General features: G+C 40.8%; 1 protein-coding gene across 1 annotated transcript; it reads right to left on the bottom strand.

The window, feature by feature from the left end:
- Positions 1-8,760: 8,760 nt before the first annotated feature.
- ostc (oligosaccharyltransferase complex subunit) lies at positions 8,761-19,319 on the bottom strand. Its single transcript, XM_059988877.1, has 4 exons — positions 19,116-19,319; positions 16,714-16,807; positions 14,790-14,987; positions 8,761-8,906 (listed from the first exon to the last, which is right to left on the bottom strand). The coding sequence occupies exons 1-4, from the start codon at positions 19,252-19,254 to the stop codon at positions 8,888-8,890; spliced, it is 450 nt and encodes a 149-aa protein (XP_059844860.1). The 5' UTR covers positions 19,255-19,319; the 3' UTR covers positions 8,761-8,887.
- Positions 19,320-21,529: the final 2,210 nt, after the last annotated feature.

Genomic DNA, 21,529 nt, shown 5'->3' with positions numbered 1-21,529 from the left:
CCCCCAATTTAACCCTTGCCTAATCACCAGACAGTTTTCAATGACCAATTTACCTACCAACCAGTAGGTCTTTGGACTGTGGAAGGAAACTGGACCACCTAACTTTTTCACTATTTATTTTGTATTGTAACCTATAGTAATATAGACTTGCCACAAAACAACAAATTTCAGAACATTGTCAGTGATATTAAGGCATTGACACTGAATTTCACTTAGATGACAACACTGAAACAGGATCTGCAAGCAGCGAGACAGTTTCACAAATAAATGTGGTGAGTCATGCATACAAGCACATGTATACGTAGAGGCTGTGGAAAATTTACCTATAGCCTCTACAGACACCAAGCATCTCACACATACCATTCACAATAAACATGAATTAAATATAAATGATACACAATTATTACAAGTAAAAACATAATTAGAACAAAAAAATTAACTGCCTATTTTACTGCAAAGTGATTAAATTGACTAGTAATGCTAAACTATAGTTATTAACGCTGCACAGGTTGGTTCAATAAATGAATGGTTGAAGGGAAGGAGCTGTTCTTGAACATGTGAGCTGTTTACAGCACAGTAGTTTTCAGCCTGCTAGATGATAAGATTGCAATCTTGTATTCTCACAGAGGCCTTGGACATGCAAGCGTATCCCCACCAGCACAGAGCACTGGAAAGACTAAGTTCAACATTCAGGGTGTTACATAGAGCATGGAGAGATCTCTCCTAAGTTATTGTGCGTGTAACGCACTGTAAGGTTTCACTGCTAATGTAATGACTGTTCTGTAATGTTCCACTGCTAAGGTAATGGTTTCTCCGTAGCAACAATGCTTGGGTTATGACTAGAAATAATGGGGCCTTTGGAATGTGTGCTATCCACTGAGAGGCATGTTGTTCTTTCTTATGGGTCTGGGAGAAGGGATTTTGCAGTCTTTTATCGGGGAGAGATAAAGAGAGAAGAAGCAAATGGAAAGAGTTGGTAGACTGCTGGAAGGAGTGGACTCAAAGTGAGGGTCCAATGGTCTGCAATGTTCGGAGGAGATCAACTGGGGTCAAATGGTTGATTCTGTGAGCTCCAACGTACACTCTAGACTGCTTCATTAAAATGGGACCTTTTTCTTTTCCAGCATCCACACAAATGAGATTTCTCAGTTTGGCTGGGCCAGAGGCTGTCTTACCCTAGCCAAACCTCAGGGTTACATGCGTTATATGTGTGTTATGTGAACTACTGTGCTTTACACTCTGGCACGGAAACATTCTCTCATTTGATAGTATGCATGTATATAGTTAAATGACAATAAACTTGACTTGACTAGGATTTTATCCATAGTTGTTGCTCATTGACAAATAGGCAAAACAATCCATTAGCGAACCGTGAAGTTCCTTTCTCATTGTTGTAATAAAGCACCAGAAAACTACCACTGATAGAACTATCTTGTTCCTGTATCACTACCTCCACTTTAAGAAGCAATCAAATTAGTTAACCAAGAAAAAATCTTTTGTCACCTGATGGATGTGGTGCTGCCTCATAGATAATGTTGATATCAAAGTTTCTTTAACTTCATGACAAATATCTAAACTATGCACGTGAAATGGCAAAACTAATCAGGCACAAGATTGTTTAAAAGATAAATCCTAGAAAAGCAAAGCACTAAAACCATTAACAGTAAAAATTTCAATACCTTTTCCAAACTGCTTCAGAAGTTTCACTGTACTTTGTGCTTCTCATACTAAAACACTGCTGCCATCTACAGTCTGAAAATACAAGTGTAAGTGACGTGTTAGTCACAGCAGAATTTCCATTACTTGCGTTAAATACTTCAGTGGTTTAGTTATTAAAAGGTATTGCACTAAACCCCCAATAATCTAGCATCTGATTGTTTGGAAATTGTGATGGTTCAGTGTCTGGCTCACTCATTAGCCCAGAATATGAGGCATGGGTGCAAGTGTGCAAGCAGGATGTGCAGTCAGAGCTGAAGGTCAGACTCTAGAGTGCACCAGGGGCGGGATCTGGGCAGTGGCTTGGTGTGTGGCTGGAACACAGGTAGGTTTCAAGTGCTTGTACAACTTCCAGCAGATTCACTGGGAAATTGATTATACTGTAGTCCAACATGCAAAGGGAAAAATGAAATAAAATCACGTTTGGGTATAACAGCCTGGAAAATTCGGCCGTCTCGATTTCCATTGCTAAACGTAACATGATGATACCTGCTGTTCATTGCATCACTGCAGTTTGCCACCACCATTCTCAGTACATCATCATCTCTGGTTTAATACTATGAACTACCTGCCAACAGAGACATCAATATGTTTGCAAATTTAACATCAGTTAGTCTAAAACCATCAACTTTGGTTTCCTTTTGCTCTACATCAGGGGCTCCCAACCTGGGCTCCACAGGCTCCTCAGTTAGTGGTAGGGATCATGCCATTATTGAAACTGGGAGCCCCTGCTCTAAATTGAATTTCCCCAGTCAAAATCTTGCTATCCTTATCAGTCAAATTTCACAATATTAAACCCTACCCAAAGTTTACTACAGTTTATTTTCAACATTGAGATTAGGTCACCCTACATTTAAGCCTCTTGGGATTTGCCCCATTTAATCCAACAACAAAAGATAAAGACGTTAGTTGCCTTGGTGCCTCCTTTGTAAAAGCCTACCTGCCCCTTGTTGTTTGATGAACTTCTCCAAACCCAAATTTTCAGACCAAGATTTGGCTCTTCCAGCCCCCACTCCCAAGCACCTATCGTGTATCAGCAATTATTCTTTCAATATTTTAACCAATCTCAAGTGCTGTCTACACTAAAGGTGCAACAGGCAGGGATATTCAAAAGATATTTTCAATCTCTCATTGCTAAGGTTGGAAGTTCCCACCTGCTTCAAAAGGGCAACAATTATACCAGTGCCCTAGAATAGTGTGAGCTGCCTTAATGACTATTGCCCAGTAGCACTCACAGCTACTGTGATGAAATGCTTTGAGAGGTTGGTCATAGCTAGAATCAACTCTTGCCTCAGCAAGGAGCTGGACCCACTGCAATTTGCCTATTGCGACAATAGGTCTATGACAGACACCTTTTCAATGGCTCTCCACGGGCCTTGGATTACCTGGACAAGTACGTATGTCAGGATGCTGTTTATTATTTAATGCTGTCATTCCTACAGTTCTGATCGAAAAACTGCAGAATCTGGGTCTCTGTAACTAGATCCTGACCAGGAGACCACTCTGAGCAGATTGGTGATAACATATCCTCCTCACTAACGATCAGCATTGGTGCACCTCAGGGGTGTGTGCTTAGCTCACTGCTCTGCTCTCTACACCCATGACTGTGTAGCTAGGCTCAAATGCCATCTATAAATTTGCTGACAATACAACCAAGGTTGGCAGAATCCCATATGGTGACGAGAGGGCGTACAGGAGCGAGATATACCTGCTAGTTGAGTGGTGTCACAGCAACAACCTTGCACTCAACATCAGTAAGACCAAAGAACTGATTTGGTCAGAAAGGGCAAAACACGGGAGCACATACTCAAGAGGATCAGAGCGGGAAGAGTGAACAATCTCAAGTTCCTGGGTGTCAGCATTTCTGAGGATTCAACATATCAGTGCAGCCATACACAAGGTAAGACAGCGGCTATACTTCATTAGGAGTTTGAGGAGATTTAGTTTATCACCTATAACACTCGAAAACTTCGACAGATGTCCGTGGAGAGCATTCTGACAGGCTGAATTAGTGTCTGGTATGGGGGAGGACTAGGATTGAAGTAAATTGCAGAGTGGCAAAATTGGTCAACTCCATCATAATTATTAGCCTCCACAGTATCCAAGACATCTACAAGAAGCAGTGGCTCAAAAAGGCAGCACCCATCATTAAGGGCCCCCATCACCCAGGTCATACCCTCTTCTCATTGTTACCATCAGGAAGGAGGTACGGAAACCTGAAGGCACACACTCAGCGATTCAGGAACAGTTTTTTCCCTATTTTTATCATGTATTGCATGCACTGCCGCTGCAAAGTTAACAAATTTAAATATGTATGCCAGTGATATTAAACCTGATTCTGATTACCTTCACGCGTACTGTGTGTCGCTAAGGGAGGATAAATAACCTCATCTATGGAACTTTATTAATGGTCTTCTATCCTTCATAAGTGGATGGTCAATTCCATCCATAACTCCTCAGAAAATGAAATCATACCCAAGCAGCAAGACTGAGACAACACTGAAATCTGGGCTAATAAGTGACAAATTATATTCATGCCAATTATGTATTACTGTATTTACAAAAAGAGAAAGTCTAGCTACCTTTACTTAGCACTCATCACCAAAACCCTGAACTACCGTGAAAACAAGAATGAACAGCAACTGGTCCACCCCTCAACTTGCAGAATTATTTCCACATGGCAAGCAGACACTGCCCCTTGCTCAGATGAGCACAGTTCCAACAATTGCCAAGATACTCACCACCACCTGGGGGGGGGGGGGGGGGCAACTTACTGAACTGACACTCCTTCTGCCAGTGACTGCAACAAGGGCAAATACTTGACTGATAGCGACGAACCATTACACTGACCTCTACTCTTAATGCTGGTGCACCAAGCAGTTATCAACCAAGTAAAATGCAATTATTTTCACTCTGCATCAAACGAAAATTTTTATTCTATTTTTGCATTTCACCACTTCTCAATCGAAGGTAAGAGCCAGATTTTGTGGTCAGCAGTGAGCCTCAGACGCATTTTACCTAGGCTCTCAATTCACAATACTTATAGAAAATACTGGGGGCATTTCCTATGGCAAACTTAATGCATTGTGCAGGGTCTGACAGCAGGAAAGGGGCAACTATTAGTAGTTTTAAACAAAAAAAAAAGCTGTACCTGTTGAAGGCTTAAACCTTTACAAATATCGAATTGTTAAAACTTAAAAAGTTTGGGGTTTCAAATGCAAACAAGTAAAATACCTTACAATCAAATATTAGACAAATGCAAAGGATAATTTTAAACGAATGACCCAGTTGGGAGTTCTTGTATGTTAACCTATTCATAGAAGAGTCTCTCAGACATTCCCTTCATTTTAAGATCACTGCAAAAATATTCTGTGGGCATTTAGTGTAGGTGTTGGTGAATTAGGCCAAATTCTCACTTCCTCTAGAATCCAGTGACTTATTGTGCCCTCACAAAGGCACAAATGGATGGGCAATAAATGCCTGGTGAAAACCCCACAAGAGTACTCCATTCAATAGTGTGGACATGGTGGAGGATTACAAATACCTGGGGATACGAATTGACAATAAACTGGACTGGTCAAAGAACACTGAGGCTGTCTACAAGAAGGGTCAGATACGCCTCTATTTCCTGAGGAGACTGAGGTCCTTTAACATCTGCCGGACAATGCTGAGGACGTTCTACGAGTCTGTGGTGGCCAGTGCTATCATGTTTGCTGTTGTGTGCTGTGGCAGCAGGCTGAGGGTAGCAGACACCAACAGAATCAACAAACCCATTCATAAGGCCAGTGATGTTGTGGGGGTGGAACTGGACTCTCTGACGGTGGTGTCTGAAAAGAGGATGCTGTCCAAGTTGCATGCCATCTTGGACAATGTCTCCCATCCACTCCATAATGTACTGGTTAGGCACAGGGGTACATTCAGCCAGAGACTCATCCCACCGAGATGCAACACTGAGCATCATAGGAAGTCAATCCTGCCTGTGGCCATCAAACTTTACAACTCCTCCCTCGGAGTGTCAGACACCCTGAGCCAATAGACTGGTCCTGGATTAATTTCCACTTGGCGTTATTTACTTATTATTTAATTATTTATGGTTTTATATTGCTATATTTCTACACTATTCTTGGTTGGTGCAACTGTAACGAAACCCAATTTCCCTCCGGATCAATAAAGTATGTCTGTCTGACATTTCACACTCTCAGTTTAGAGTCCGAGAGTGCCATCTTGTGGTACCTCCCCATACATTCACAGCAACACACACAAACACAAAGTGCTGGAGGAACTCTGCAAGTCAGGCAGCATCAGTGAAGAGGAATAAACAGCACCTGCAAAATCTCGTGTTTATGCACACAAGTACATAACTATTTTAGTAGTAAATCCAGATTTAGAAAACACTGAATCCCAGCAAAAGCATTGCTACTTCACAGTGTCAAATGTGGCTCAGTCATTAGCATTTCCAACATCCAGCACGTGAGCTGAATGGGTAGCAGCGCAGATGGGTTCCTTGATCATGCTTGGTAAGAAGTGGAGGGCCTGCCTATTCTCCCTCAGCAGACCAGAAGTCTTTATCAAATTAGTCTCGTCATTATAGCAGCTCAGACCAAAGCCAGGATTTTACTCTGCATTGTTCATTTAACAGCTCTTTAAAAACAATAACAGCAGTAGCATATGGTCCCCATTCATTTCATGTACAAGGTTGAACAAATCATATAGTTTCCAGGTTCAATCTTGTGCGTGATATTAGTTGATGATTCTCATCTATGACGACCATAAACTAAAATAAATCAATTAATATTCTGTTAACCTTTTACTCATTTTCAGAGTTGGGCACTGGCTACAGGAAAAGACCTGGCTCTGGTGCTCTTAGACCAAGTACAGTGGGTTCTGGTTAATTGAGCCATCTGTTAATGAGGACAGCAGCTTATTTGGGACAATTCTTAAAAAATAAAAAATAATTTAAAAAAAGCAACCAGGATTTTCTTTGTTTATTTGGGACACTATGCCACTTCACTGGGCTAGGAGACCGTCATCTAAGTTTTAATCTAGCCAGTCACGTGCACTTGTGTGGCCGCTAAACACTACACCGTGCTCAGAGTGAAGTTTTTAAAAAGGCGTCAGTTGCATATATTTGTGTTCAAAAAGCAGTGATGTCAATCACCCGTAGTTGGCAAGAAATAAGCAATAAGACAGTTCAGAATTGTGTTGCTCACTGTGGTTGGAAATGCAAGAAATAGCCAGGAGTTAAAATGAAACAATTTCACTACTTGAACAAGTTAGGAACTATGAAAGTTTCGAGAATCATCTTGAATGTTACAATGAAAATGAAGATTTGGAGGATGCAATCATTGAATACATCGTTTGAAAGCAGTCCATTATTTGCACTAGTGTCCATGCTGACATGTTCAAATAAAATAACACCATAGCATACACTGTGGATGAATTCCTCCATCAATTACTATTATTCTATAGTACTGTAGTAGTATTGTTACTGTTCTTATTCATTCTGAATTTCATTTAAATCCATAATTTGTTACTTAGTTAAATGGTAGTTCATCTTTTTTCAATACAGTTTAAACTACTTTCATGAAACTTTGGTTTAATAGGTCCAAACTGTACTGGTCCAGATGTGTTCCAATTAACTGGAATCCACTCAAGAAAGCTGCCCAGATTCACAAGAAGAGCACCCACAGGAAACCAAACCCCACACAGATAGATAATTGTGTTCATGACTAAACACAATCTGCTGGAGCTGAAGCACATTGATTAACACATCCTCTCTTCCCCACAAAACCCTGCCCCACCCATCCAAAGTTAAACGTTGCACGAATTCCACATTTAAAGACAAATGAACTATAGATTTTACATTGTATTATATTCTCAAAGAAATATCTAGGGTAGGAATGAATGTTTCAAAGTTATTTCTCTCTAAAACAAAAAGCACTGTATGGGGAAAATCACAAAATGAATTACATCACTCAGTTCAGACCTGAAACAACACTGCACCATGGATGAGGAAGCCAAGAAAAGCAATTCTTCACTTTTCAAATTAGAAGCAAGATTCTTTGCATACCTTCTCCTACAAGTTTCCCACATTCATAGATGAGCCCATGCAATTTTGTTGCTGACTCACTGGGCTGTATTTCCAAAGAATAAATTAATGCCGAATAGAATTAAATTTGACCTTTACTACCATTTGTATTGGAAGAGAAATTCGAACTTAATGTACAAATTCAATACTGTTATCAGCGGCCTGCATTCTCTTATGAAAATCTAACCACCATTTTTACAGAATTAGATTGGAACCAATTCAAACCTCTCGTTCTAAACTTCATTCACCAAAGCAGCTTCATAAAATCAAGACCTCAAAATATTTAAATGAAGATCAGAATTTAGCTGACATTTTATTACAGAAGTGTGCTGTTCAATCATTTTAGATGGGCGGTGTCACAATGTGCAATTTGAAAAGTCAAGATCAATTCTTTCATTAGTTAATGCTATGTTTCAATGACATTCTTTCCTTAAGATTTATAGAAGTGCAGTCTGTTAGCACAGCAGGTAGCACTCTTGCTTCACAGACAGAAGAAACTGAGCACAAGTTCCAGTCCAGTGACAGGAACATACAACACATGCTGGAACTTTGAAGCTGTGCTACTTGGTGATGCCATCTTTTGGCACAGAAGCCCCCCTTTGCCCATTATGAACAAATGAAATTTCTCATTTGTACCCAAGCTGATATTTATCCCTTGAGCAATAAAGTAGGTTTTGTCAATTTAATGTTGCCATGTCTTTTTGTTATGGAGAATGTTTTGATGTATTACAGCTGTAACAACTCCTTAGTGGCTACAGAGCACCTCCGAACATCCTGAGGTTACAAAGGGCATGGAGAAATGGCACTTTCTTTATCAGTTGGCTATTGCAAAACCACAGGCTGAGCATGCACTCCTTTCCCTAATACCCAACAAATAGGGAAACTAACAATTGGCCATCTTTGAATTGATTCAGGTCAGTAGCTGATAAAGCTACACCACCAGATTTAACAAAAACTGTCGTAAAAACATATTTATTGTTTCCTTTACAAACGTTCATGTCCATATCACATTTTTGTTTTGAATTGCAGGCTTGCGTTCGTTGCTCCACTCTGAACTGCAGCTTTGGCTCTTCCAACTTGAAATTAGCCCATCAAGTAACCTCTGGAAAAGAAATTGATATTCCATAGCATTAACAAACATTGCCCTACTCAACAAGCTCAACCGTTTAATGTTCCTGAAGATCAGCATATCTGGAAATATCATATATATTCAACATGAAGCACCCATAATTTAATTCATATTCACCGTTAGTCTCAGCTGAGCTCAAAGGAGAAACTAAAACCAAGGGCTGCCAAACACACCTGCCTGGCTGATAATTAGATTTTAATTGATTACCAGTTCCTGGAGACAAAGGTGGCCTTCGGCCATGTGCATGAATATGCTCTCTTTACATTCTCAGGGAAATGACTTGTATCCCATCACGTGTGAATAATCTTCATTCAGTAAATGTGTCTACATTGTATGTAAGATTCCAATACTCTAACACCGGATTGCTCAGAAATCCTGATGGCTTGGCCACTAATTAGCCCAGACTGAAACACGGGAGTTGTGCATAAGCCAGTCCAGGATTGGAGAACAGAATACCAAAGGTTAAAAAAAGGCAAATAGGTTTGTGGCTGAAACCAGGGTTGGGGAATGCTTGCATTTTCCTTTAAACCACCCAGGTTTAATTGAAAATTTATTGCACTATTGTGTAACATGCTGAAAAAGTGAAATGAAAGTGTATTGGGTATACAACGGTCCAGAAAATCTGCAAGTCTAGTACTATCAAAGTTCCAAAAGTTCTAATTATTAGCTTTAATGTATTTTGTGCTGCAAAAGCCACCCAGCAGAATTGCCTCTCTCCTTTATTTAGGATGGTTCAAAAGTGATATCCAAATATCCAAGGTTTTTGTCAATAAATATTACATTGTTTTTTAAAAAGACTATATATATATATATATATATATATATAGAGAGAGAGAGAGAGAGAGAGAGAGAGAGAGAGAGAGAGAGAGAGAGAGATACACCCCACCATCCTGGTCCAAGCTTTTTGCATCTACCATCAGGCAGGAGGCACAGAAGCATGAAGTCCTAGACCACAACTATTTTCCTTCAACCACTCTGTCTTTGAACCATCCGACAAAACCCCAAACACTACAGTTTAGTAACACGATTACTTTGCACTTAAATGGACATGTTTTTCTTCATTCTAATTCTGTCCTCTCTAGCAAAAAATGTATAATTGACACTTAGTTTGTTTTTCCTATAAATGTTGCTTATGCACTCAGTGCCCACTTTATTAGGTACAGGTGTGAAAACCAGTTTGGTCTTCTGTTGCTGCAACCCATCCACTTCAAGGTTCAACATGTGTGTTCAGAGATGCTCTTCTGCACTCCACTGTTGTAACACATGGTTATTGGAATTACTGTTGCCTTCCTGTCAGCATGAACCAATCTGGCCATTCTCCTTGGAACTCTCTCATTAACAAGGTGTTTTCACCCGTAGAACTACCACTGTCTGGATATTTTTCTTCTGTTTTTTTGTACTATTCACTGTAAACTCTAGTAACTGTTGTGCATGAAAATCCTAGGAGATAAGTAGTTTCTAAAATACTCAAACCACCCCATCTGGCACCAACAATTTACTTCAAAGTCACAGTTCACATTTCCTCCCTGTTCTGATATTCAGTCTGAATAACAACTAAACCTCATGACCATGCCTGCACGTTTTTATGCAGAGCTGAGCCACATAACTAGCTAACTGGATATTTGCATTAATGAGGTGTTCCTAATAAAGTGGCTACTGAGTGAGTGCTGTGCGTCTCTGCTGCTGCTACAGTAAGTTTATTATTGCACCTGTGCATACATGTACTTGTGCATGACAAAAATTTACCTGGATGAGAAAGTAGTGGCAGAAGCAGATATGATAGTGGCATTTAAGACACAAACATGCTAGGGAAGGAGGGATATGGAGCATGTGCAGGCAGAAGAAATTCAGTTTAATTTTGCATCATGATCAGTACATTGTGGGCCATGTTCTATCATTTACTTTTTTGGAACAGATCAGGAAGCAAAGGGAAAGATGAAAGGTGGGGCATTCAACATACTAAATAAATCAAAACAAGGCAAATGATCACTAATAGCTTTCCCTAACCCACCTCTCTTTCATAATAACCAACAGCATAAATTAAATAACTTAAATCGTAGGCCATCTGTTCTACAATTCATTTGATCATGATACCTCAGAATTTTCCTGCACTAACTCTTTAGTCCTCAATTCCTTCATTACATAAAATATCTATCAATCACCATCTCGAATTTAGTCAGCAATACAGCCCTCTGGAGGAGAATATTCCAGATTCACTGCCTTTGGCAAAGAAATTTCTCATCTTTATCCTGAATGGCCAACTCCTTATTCTGAGACTAAATCTCATTATAGTTCCATACCTCAACTGACCAATTCTGCAATACTTTATGTAAACGAGGTAGAACATAGTGACCATATAACTGTACCCCTTCTGATGCATCCAAACTTGACTCGTACTCTGAGCTGCAGATACCTACCGCGGATGTGGTTGCATTAGGTCTCAATAGTTTCCATCTGTTCCCACTCACCTTGACTTGTTGGTATTTAATATAATCACTTATTTATGGTAGGTTTGTACATTCAGAAGGCCTTTAATGAAGTGCCACAAGAGATTATTAAGCAAAATGAGAATGCATGGTATTGGGTATAATATACAAGCGTGAATTATAAAGACTGGTTAAATGCTACATAAAAAAGGATAAATGTTTATTTTTGGCTTAGGATGCTGTGACCAGTGAGGTATCATAAGGTTCACTTCACAATCAACAATTTGAGTAAGGGAATACAATGCACTGTATCCAATTTACTGACTACAGAAGACTTGGTATCAGAGTGAGCCGTAAGGATACAGAAAGGATTGGGGGTGGGGGGAGGTATATACAAAGATTCCTAATTCTGAGGATAAATGAATGGACAAGGACATGGAAGCTGGAAAATAGAAAATGTGAACATACACTTTTGTCCAAAAAAAATTAAAAGCAAGATACTTTTTAAATGGTTGAATGGTGGTGGTGTACGGAAAGAATTAGGCATTCCTGCACATAAATCACTGAATGTTAACATACTCAGTAAGCAATTATGAAGGTGTTGCTTTCAAAAGATATGACTAGCGTTTTAATTCAATTCTATCCCTCCCTGGAGAGATGATATCTGGAGTATCATATATAGATCTGATCTCCCTACTGAAAATTGCACCTGCATACAGGAAGTGCTACAAAGATTCACCAGATTAGATGCTGGAATGGTCTGTTTCGCATGCAAAGCAAAACAAAGCAGGCTATCTCTAGAGGTAATCACACTGAAACATACAAAATTCTTAAGGACCAGAGGGTTCAATGTCATTACCATGATATGATTGCACAATAAGATCTGGAGGTATTTCATCATATAAAAAGTAGAGAATAGAACATAGAAACACAGAAAATCTACAGCACGTTACAGGCCTTTTGGCCATATTGTTGTGCCGACCAATTCTAGAAGCTGCCTACAATTTTCCTAACACATAGCCCTCCATTTTTCTAAACTCCATGTACCTATTTAACAGTCTCTTAGAAGAATCTTTGGAGTATGAAGAGAATAATCAAATAAAGAAAAGGCAAGATTTTTGGATATTAAGGGAATCAGAGTGACGCTGAGGCAAAAATTAGCTCACTGTATGAGAGATCGCATCGGGGGCAGGACTGCTTCTTATGCTCCTATTCTCTTCATCTAAAACTTGTTAAAAATCTCAATTCTCTCTTCCACGTCTTGCCCTGCAGTAACTACCTAGGTACACAACTAGGTCGAAGAACCTTAGTAAAGCTTATACAGTGGATTTTGGCGTTAATTGGGCAGTCACTTATTTGGGATACTGTGGTGCTTAATTGGGACAAGAGACTTTGCCAGTTTCTAACTAGTGTCAGGCACTTGCACTTCTGCGGCCATTGGACACTACAATGTACTTAGAGCAAACAGCTTCTAAAATAGCATCAGTTGCATGTGCTTGCACTTAAAACACTTTTGGCAATGAAAGTTGGCAAGAAACGGCCAGGAGTGAAAATAAAATAACTTCACCACTTGAACCAGTTAGGAACTATGAAGAATTTGAAGATATTGACAATCATCTTGAATGTTAAATGAAAATGAAGAGAATGAAATTGTCAATACCATTGTATGAAGGCAGTCCATTATCTATACTTGGTGACTGCACTGATTTACAGTCAATCAAAAGAACACATCAGATGAATTCCTCTGTTGATAACAATTAGGAGCAGTAAGCAGCTGTATAGTACTGTAGCAGTATTGATAATGCTCTAATTTGTTCTGCATTTCATTTAACTACATAATTTGTTACTCAGTTAAACAGAATTTTTTTTATATATGCTAACTATTTCCACGATACTTCGGCTAATCAGGGCAGCCGCCAAATTGAGCCAAAATGTACTAGTCCCAATATGTCCCAATTAACCGGAATCTGCTATATTCTAAACAGCAACTTGAGAATAATTTTGTTAGGAGATGATAACTCACCTTTGTACAGATTTAGTAACAACCAGGAACTATATTTACATTATCTGGGTATACATACACTCAACTGGATCCTAGAAACTGGTCCTCATGGTGCAGGGCATACATATTAATCCTTGTTCGTTAAGGACTGCTATATAGAACATTGAACACTGTAGCACAGTACAGGCCCATTGGCCCAAGATGTTATGCCGACTTTTTAATCTACTCTAGGATCAATCTAACCCTTCCCTCCTACGTACTCTCCCGTTTTCTACCATTCATGTGCCTATCTGAGAGTTTCTTAAATGCCTTTACCCCCACCCCTGGTAGGGCATTCTATGCACCCACCACTTTCACGGTAAATAGCTTACTTCTGATATCCTCCCTATACTTTCCTGCAATCACCTTAAAATTATGCCCCCTAGTATTAGCTATCTGCATCCCACAGAAAAAAGTCTCTGGCTATCCACTTGATCACTGACACTTACCATCTTGTACACCTCCATGAAGTCAGCTCTCATCCTCCTTTGCTCCAAAGGAAAAAAGCCCTAGCTCAGCACAAGACATGCCCTCAAATCCAGGCAGCATCCTGGTTAATCTCCTCTGCACCCTCTCCAAAGTTTCCACATCCTTCCTATAATGAGGTGACCAGAACTGAACACAATATTCCAAGTGTGGTCTAAACAGAGATACACATTGCCTTGCAGTTCTTGAACTCAATCCCCTAACTAATGAAGGTCAACAGACCATATGCCTTCTTAATCACACAATCAATTTATGCAGCAATTTTAAGGGATCTCTGGACATGGACCCCAAGATCCCTCTGTTCCTCCACACTGCCAGTAACCCTCTCTTCCTTCAGGTTTGACCTTCCAGTGTCAATCACTTCACGCTTCTCCAAATTGCCACTTCTCAGCTCAGCTCCTTATACCATCAGTACTCTATGACAAACTTCCACACTATCCACAATATCACCAACCTTTGTGTCATCTATAAACTTCCTAACCCACCCTTTCAGTTCCTCATCTAAATCATTTATATATGTAAAAAAAAATCACAAAGAGCAGGGGTTCCAGAACAGATCCCTGTGGAACATTATGGTGGCCAACCTCCAAGCCGAATATGTTCGATCTACAACCACCCTCTGCCTTCTGTGGGCAAGCCTATTCTGAATCCCTGGATCCCATGCCTCCTGATTTCATATAATTCTCATTTTCACAGTATATTACAGATACGCTGTCCCCACTTGTGTTAGGCCTTTTCATACAAGACAGCTGAATAATTTCCCTTGAATGGAAATTGTCAAGCTCTAAACTATTAAGTTAAAATACAGTCAAACAATTTAAGAAACAAAACAGCAGTACTTAATATTCAGATCTAATGCAATATAGTCAGTATCTGTAACAGACTGGAATATTTATTACTTACGGCAATTTCATTCTCATAAAGACTCTGGCCATGAAAAAGCTCAACAGGACACTGACGAAGCCAATGAAAAGAAGCAGGAATCTGTTCAGTTTTGGAATATTTGGTGCATTTGAGCGATCCAAGATTATAAATCCCAGACCTCCCATTGTAAACAAGAAACTAGAAGCAAGACCTTCCATGATGTATTGTCCATTCACTCTATATAAAAGTAGAAAGAAAACAACATTAGTTCTGTGGTTCTAAATTAGAGAACGAGGATCGTGTAGGAGGAACCACAAACACTGTAGCCACTCTGGCATTTTAGTAAAAGGACGTCTATTTATTTATTTATTTATTTTAATTTACTAAGATACAACGCAGAGTAAGCCCCTCTGGCTCTTTGAGCTGTACTGCCCAGCAACCCCCAATTTAACTATAACCTCATCACGGGACAATTTACGATGATCAATTAACCTACCAACCAGTAGGTCTTTGGATTGTGGGAGGAAGCCGGAGCACCCAGAAGAAACCCTTGCAGTCATGGGGAGAATGTACAAACTCCTTGCAGACAGCAGCAAGAATCGACATAATGATAAATATCACAATAAAGGTTAATTCCTCCTAATCACAACGTGTGCCTAACCCAACACCTAATGCTAAAACACAATAAATCAGATAAACAAGTACACTCATTTATCTGATATTCATACATCTGGAACAGCAAAAATTTCTAAGAATACTAAGCAATTTCATATTTTTCACTAAAGACGTTCATTTGAATGCAACACACCAGGTTGCAATGTTATTTCGATCATGCACAGCAGCCCACCCTCGGCCCCTCAGCTGTGAAGAGGCATTGCCCTTTTGGCATTTACAGTTAAGTGAATTCAGCTTAAGTGATGGGCTAGGCAACATGTAGAAGTCTACGCATAGCTTAGAATTCAATGCTTGAGCTTATTTATTTAAAATGTTGTGCAAAAAAGTGCAAAATTATTTTTTTAGCATATTTTCGTGTGCACACAAGAGCAAAGCAGCTATTGGTTGACTAACAAGATCATTTGCTTTGAAGATTTACCACTTCATGAACAGGTCCAGTCATTCATTGGATTGTTTTGCTGTATTTTATACTCAGGCTTGTGTTTAGCCTTTCACAGAACTGTAAAACATTGTTACTTAAGGAGAATTTATCCAGACATTTATGCATAAAGTACTAACATGGACGTGCCGTATATTTTTGAGCAATTCTCAAGCAGTCTGCACTTTCCATGTTTGATGGATGGCTGATAGTCTACTGTACAATAATAAACCATGACGAGATTATAAATCTCTCTCCCATTACACTGACTTGCATTAATAAATATTATTTGGTTAAATTCTGTAAGCCCCAGGTGTGTTTCAATTCTAAAAAGGAGCATTTTGATTTTGCACAACAATTTCTTAAAACTAAATTGACTGTTAAAGGAATACAAATAGCCAAACAAGATGGGTAGGCAAAACAACAGCAGAGACAGGAAATTAGCCAAATATTGATTCTGTAACAAGGTTTATATTTCTGATCCATGAAGAGCTGAGCACTACAAACAAAAATAGCGCAAGATTTGATCCATACCTTCAATTTATTTGCAAAAATTTAAGTTGATGTAAAAACGTAATCTAAATAATACATTCCCACAGAAAGGAAATCAGCCACTATCATTAATCATCACAGAGAAATTTCAACAAGCCCGCTTTTATGTACAGAAAGTAGAACATGGCATAGTTTAATTTTAATGTGGTCGAGCCAGAAAAATCTACAAAGTCCCAACAATAAAATATAATTCAATACTAATGCCCACTTAGTACACAATTCAGAGAGCATTGAACATCTGTGGAACCACAGCACAGAGAAAAAACAGACAGGAATCAAAGGAAAGCAAAATGACAACGGTAACTTATCCAGTCATACCTGTATGCTAAAAAGGCAACAGGCCTTTGGTGGCCATGTTCATCTGTCATCGACCCCACACTTGGAGGCTCCACAATCACATCGTAAATGATACCTACCAAAAAAAAATCACATGTAGCAGTAAATACGCCCTGTCCAGCTCCCAGTACACCTTCATTACCTTCTACTGTAAATGTTACACCCAAAATAAGATCACTGGAAAGTGTTAAACCAGTCCCAACATTGACAATTTCAGGTCATGAAAATACCCTGCTCCTTGATCAACACCTTTCTACACATACCATATCTTTCATTCTGGGGTACAGAATACATGTACAACATAGGCTATTCACCCATGGATGGTGAAACAGCCAAGTCAAGTATTTCCCCAAGGAAAGATCTCCAATCCAAAACTTTAACCAGCTTCTCTTTCCATAGATGCTGCTTGACTGGCTGGGATTTTCCAGCATACTGTACTTGTTCTGTTAAATACCTCCCTCACGGTAGTTTCATGTACATGTATGCGGAATGGAAATGAATTATCGATCAATTTTCCCAGATTCAATGGCAAAGACAGGTTTTAGTAGAGACCTCCTCCGCAGAGGCATTGTTTAAGGCCATAGGAGCCTGGAAATGTTCTGGACTATCACTGCTATGGTACCAATAACTGCAAGGTATCAAATTCAGGCTGATGACAAGTTGCTACCTAAAGGAGTTAAGCAGACTGTGTGGTAACAATGTAATAAATCTCAATGTGAAAATCAGAGATGCTAGAAACTTGAAACAACAGCAGCAAATGCTGCAAGCATTCAGCAAGCCGGGGATATGTGGAAGAAGAAAATGTTAATATTTTAGCTCAATAATTCTACATCAGAATTGATTGTTCTTTTTAGGAACACTTCAACATTTCTTGAGCATAAAACGCCAGACAGTAGCAGTTCCCAATCCGTAACCAATGGGTACAAAATTAATATGAACATAAGGGGGAAAATACCAAGTGTTCTCTACGTAGGACCTGCAGTTTATGGTTAACTCTTGCAATTTTACAAGTTTGAAATCAAATTTTAAATTACTGATTAGGCATTAGCAACTAAAGTCCAACGTGACTGTTAAAACACCTTTCAAGGATAGAAATTGGTACAGGTTCAATTCAGAGTTAGAAATTGTCTCATGCACTCAAGAGTTTAACTTCAAGTGCATTTCCTAGCAAGGTCAGGCCTCAGCCCCAGAACTTGATAATATCTTTAGTACTGATACAAAGGACAAGAGACTATTTACTTAAAAAAACAAAATAAACATCAGTCACTGATTGAATAAACAAATTATACCATTCATAGAACAGTTTTAATATACAATAAGGATCTTGACAGGAGTATTGTTAACCAGAAAAGTTACGCCAAGCCACAAATTAAAATATTAGGGCAGCTGACCAAAAGGTGACCACAGAAATTTTAAGAAACATCATAGAGAGGCAGAGAGGTTTAGGAAGGGAATTTCAAAGCTGATGAGCCTTGGTGAAAACAATGTTACTGCATGCAATTAGAACAGGTTTAAAAATGAGGTGTCGTTTAGCTGGTGAGCAACATGATGGCATAGTAGCTCATGCTCTAGCCCCACAGCTCCAACCAGATTTGATCTTGAGCCTGGGTGCTGTCTGTGCACCCAGTTATTTTTGTGACTGTATGCATTTGCCTTGGATGCTCCAGTTTCTTCTCACATCTCTGGCTTCTACAAATTACCCTAATGTAGACTGATAGCGGGGTGTATGGGGCCTCCAAGGAGGGGTAGTACCTCTGGTGAAGGGGCTTGTCGTGTCCATTCTGGGACAGCTCACTCACCTTTGGTCCCCACCCGGCACTCAGCTCTCAACTGTGGCTCCAAGTGACTGTTTGCATACACGACAATGGTCACACCCCGGTACGTCGCTTCGGCAGGTCAGGGTAGCTGGTGGTCTCATACCCGGGTGAGATAGGGACATCATCTTCTTACTCTGACTTCTCATCTTTTTTTTTGCAGTCCTGATTAAGGGCTTCGGCTCAAAACGCCGACTGTGTACTCCATAGATGCTGCCTGGCCTGCTGAGTTCCTCCGGCATCAAGGAGAGTGAAGGGCTAGGGTTAAGGTTAGGCATAGAAGACGTCATAGTCACCCACTGCAACCAAGGAAGACCCCAGTTTGTGACGCCTGTTCGTATAGCTGGACCCTCGTAGGATCTTATACATTTCAGTGGATCAGCCCTATTCCTCTAAACTCCAAAGTCTGCAAGTTCAGAAAGTGGGAGTGAAAGAGCCGAATACCTTGGTCAGCTTGCATCTAACCTGGACGAGAGCGAGTGTGGATGTGAGGGAGGGAGAGATAAGAGGAGGTGGAGAGGAAAGGGGAGGGGGTCAGCAGGGGAAGGTCAGGCCGACTGGGTCACTCACCGCCGGTGATCAGGAAGTAGGAGATGATGACTAAGGCGTAGACGGTCATGGCAGACGGCATGTGGAGCCATCCCGGCTTCTTCAGCTTCACGTTGGGACACTCCAGCAGCGCAAACGGCAGGCTGAACATCGTCTCCATGGCCAACCATCTACCCCAACCGCGACGTGTCCCGGAAACATCACCGATCACTTCCGGCGCACGGCGCATGGCGCCACGTTTCCCACTGCAAGTCCTGGTCACGTGGTCCCGTGGCGTCATTGGCATTCTGGCGACGAGCTGGGGGTCGGAGTTCAGGTCGAAGCGGGTGGTGAAGGTCACTGAGATGGGTGGACAGGAGTGTCAGTGACTAGTCAGGGTCAACAGGGTGGTGGTCTGTACAAACTACAAATGGCCAGACAAGACTATTAGCGGGTCGTTGATTGGGCTCGACATCAATGATCCCAGTCTGAGACTGAAGGTCAGTAAATGAGGTTTCTGGTTAAGGTCAACTTAACCATACTAACTGTTATAGTTAGTAGCATCACTGACAGAGTGCTGGAGGGCCGACCGCATCTATGGACAAGAACGAAGTCAACGTTTTGGGCCGAGACCCATCACTAGGCTAGAGGAAAAAAGCTGAGGAGTAGATTTAAACGGTGGGGGGAGGGCAGAGAGAAACACCAGGTAATAGGTTAAACCGGGCGGGGGAGGGGTGAAGTAAGAGCTGGGAAGTTGATTGGTGAGAGAGATACAGGACTGGAGAGGGGGCAGAAAGCCATGGAAGAAAGAAAAGGGAGAGGAGCACCTGAGGAAGATGATGGGTGGCAAGAAGATAAGATGAGATAGGGAGAAGGGGATGGTAAGTACTGAAGGGGTGGGAGGCATTACCAGAAGTCTGAGAAATCGATGTTCATGCCATCAGGTTGGAGGCTACCCAGATGGAAAGCAAAGTATTGTTCCTCCAACTTGAGTATGGCTTCATGACAGTGTAGGAGGGCATGGATGGACATATCAGAATGGGAAGTGGAATTAAAGTGGGCAGCTACTGGGAGATCCCACTTCTGGTGGATGGAACATAGGTAGCCTCCAACCTGATGGCATGAACATTGATTTCTCAAACATCTGGTAATGCCTCCCCCCCACCCTGTCCTTCACCGTTCCCCATCCCCTTCTCCCTATCTCACTTTATCCTTGCCCACCCATTGCCTCCCCCCCAGTGCTCCTCCCCCATTTTCTTTCTTCCATGGCCTTCTGTCCTCTCCAATCAGACTCCCCCTTCTCCACCCTGTATCTCTTTCACCAATCAACTTCCCAACTCTTTACTTAAGGTTTCACCTATCACCTTGTGTTTCTCTTCCCAACCATCTGCAGATTTTCTCTTGTTGTAGTTAGTAGGATCAGTAGTTAGAGTTAATGGTCTGCATCAATTCTCAAAATCAATGGTTTAAGTCACTACAAAAACTCGAAAATCTGCAGTTGCTGGAAATTCAAAGCAACACACACAAAATGCTGGAGACCAGGCAGCATCTATGGAAAAGAGTAAACAGTCTGATCAGTCTTGATGAAGGGTTATGGCCTAAAACATCAACCATTTATTCTTTTTCATAGATGTTACCTCATTTAAGTTGCTGGTTGGGGACAATGGTTAGGATCAGTCAAATTACTTGGCAAAAAAAAGGTATCCAGTAAGAAATAGGAGCAGGAGTAGGCCATCTGGCCCATTGAGGCTGCTCTGCCATTCAATAAGATCATGGCTGATTTGGCCATGGACTCATCTCCACCTACCAGCCTTTTCCCCCTAACCCTTAATTCCCCTACTATGCAAAAATCTATCCAACCTCGTCTTAAATATATTTAATGAGGTAGTCTCCACTGCTTCATTGGGCAGAGAATTCCAGATTCACCACTCTGGGAAAAGCGATTCCTCCTCAACTCTGTCCTAAATTTGCTCCCCCAAATCTTGAGGCACTGTCCTGTAGTTCTAGTCTCACCTACTAGTGGAAACAACTTAACTGCCTCTATCTTATCTATCCCTTTCATAATTGTATAAGTTTCTATATTTCCTCTCATCCTGCTGAATTTCAGCGAGTATAAACCCAGGAAACTCAATCTCTCCTCATAGTCTAACCCCCTCATCTTTGGAATCAACCTAGTGAACCTGCTCTGCACTGCCTCCAAAGCCAGTATATCTTTCCTCAAGTAAGGAGACCAGAACTGTACACAGTACTCCAGGTGCAGCCTCACCAGTACCCTGTACAGTTGCAGCATATCCTCCCTGCTCTTAAATTCAATCCCTCTTGTAATGAAGGCCAGCATTCCATTTGCCCTCTTGACAGCCTGCTGCACCTGCAAACCAACCTTTCGTGATTCATGCACAGGCACTCTCAAGTCCTTCTGCACAGCAGCAAGCTGCAATCTCTTACTATTTAAATAA

The sequence above is a fragment of the Hypanus sabinus genome, chromosome 14 (genome assembly GCF_030144855.1).
Source record: "Hypanus sabinus isolate sHypSab1 chromosome 14, sHypSab1.hap1, whole genome shotgun sequence".
Classification (NCBI taxonomy): domain Eukaryota; kingdom Metazoa; phylum Chordata; class Chondrichthyes; order Myliobatiformes; family Dasyatidae; genus Hypanus; species Hypanus sabinus.
The sequence above is the reverse complement of the archived record's forward strand: the minus strand, read 5'-3'. Positions and strand labels throughout refer to the sequence as shown.

What these genes read in the sequence shown, in the direction of transcription:
- ostc (XM_059988877.1), bottom strand. Translation starts at nt 19,254, where the DNA reads ATGGAGACGATGTTCAGCCTGCCGTTTGCGCTGCTGGAGTGTCCCAAC. An exon ending in CTACTTCCTGATCACCGGCG is followed by an intron (nt 16,808 to 19,115) that starts GTGAGTGACCCA and finishes TTTTTTTGGTAG; the next exon opens with GTATCATTTACGATGTGATT. An exon ending in GTTGCCTTTTTAGCATACAG is followed by an intron (nt 14,988 to 16,713) that starts GTATGACTGGAT and finishes ACTTTTATATAG; the next exon opens with AGTGAATGGACAATACATCA.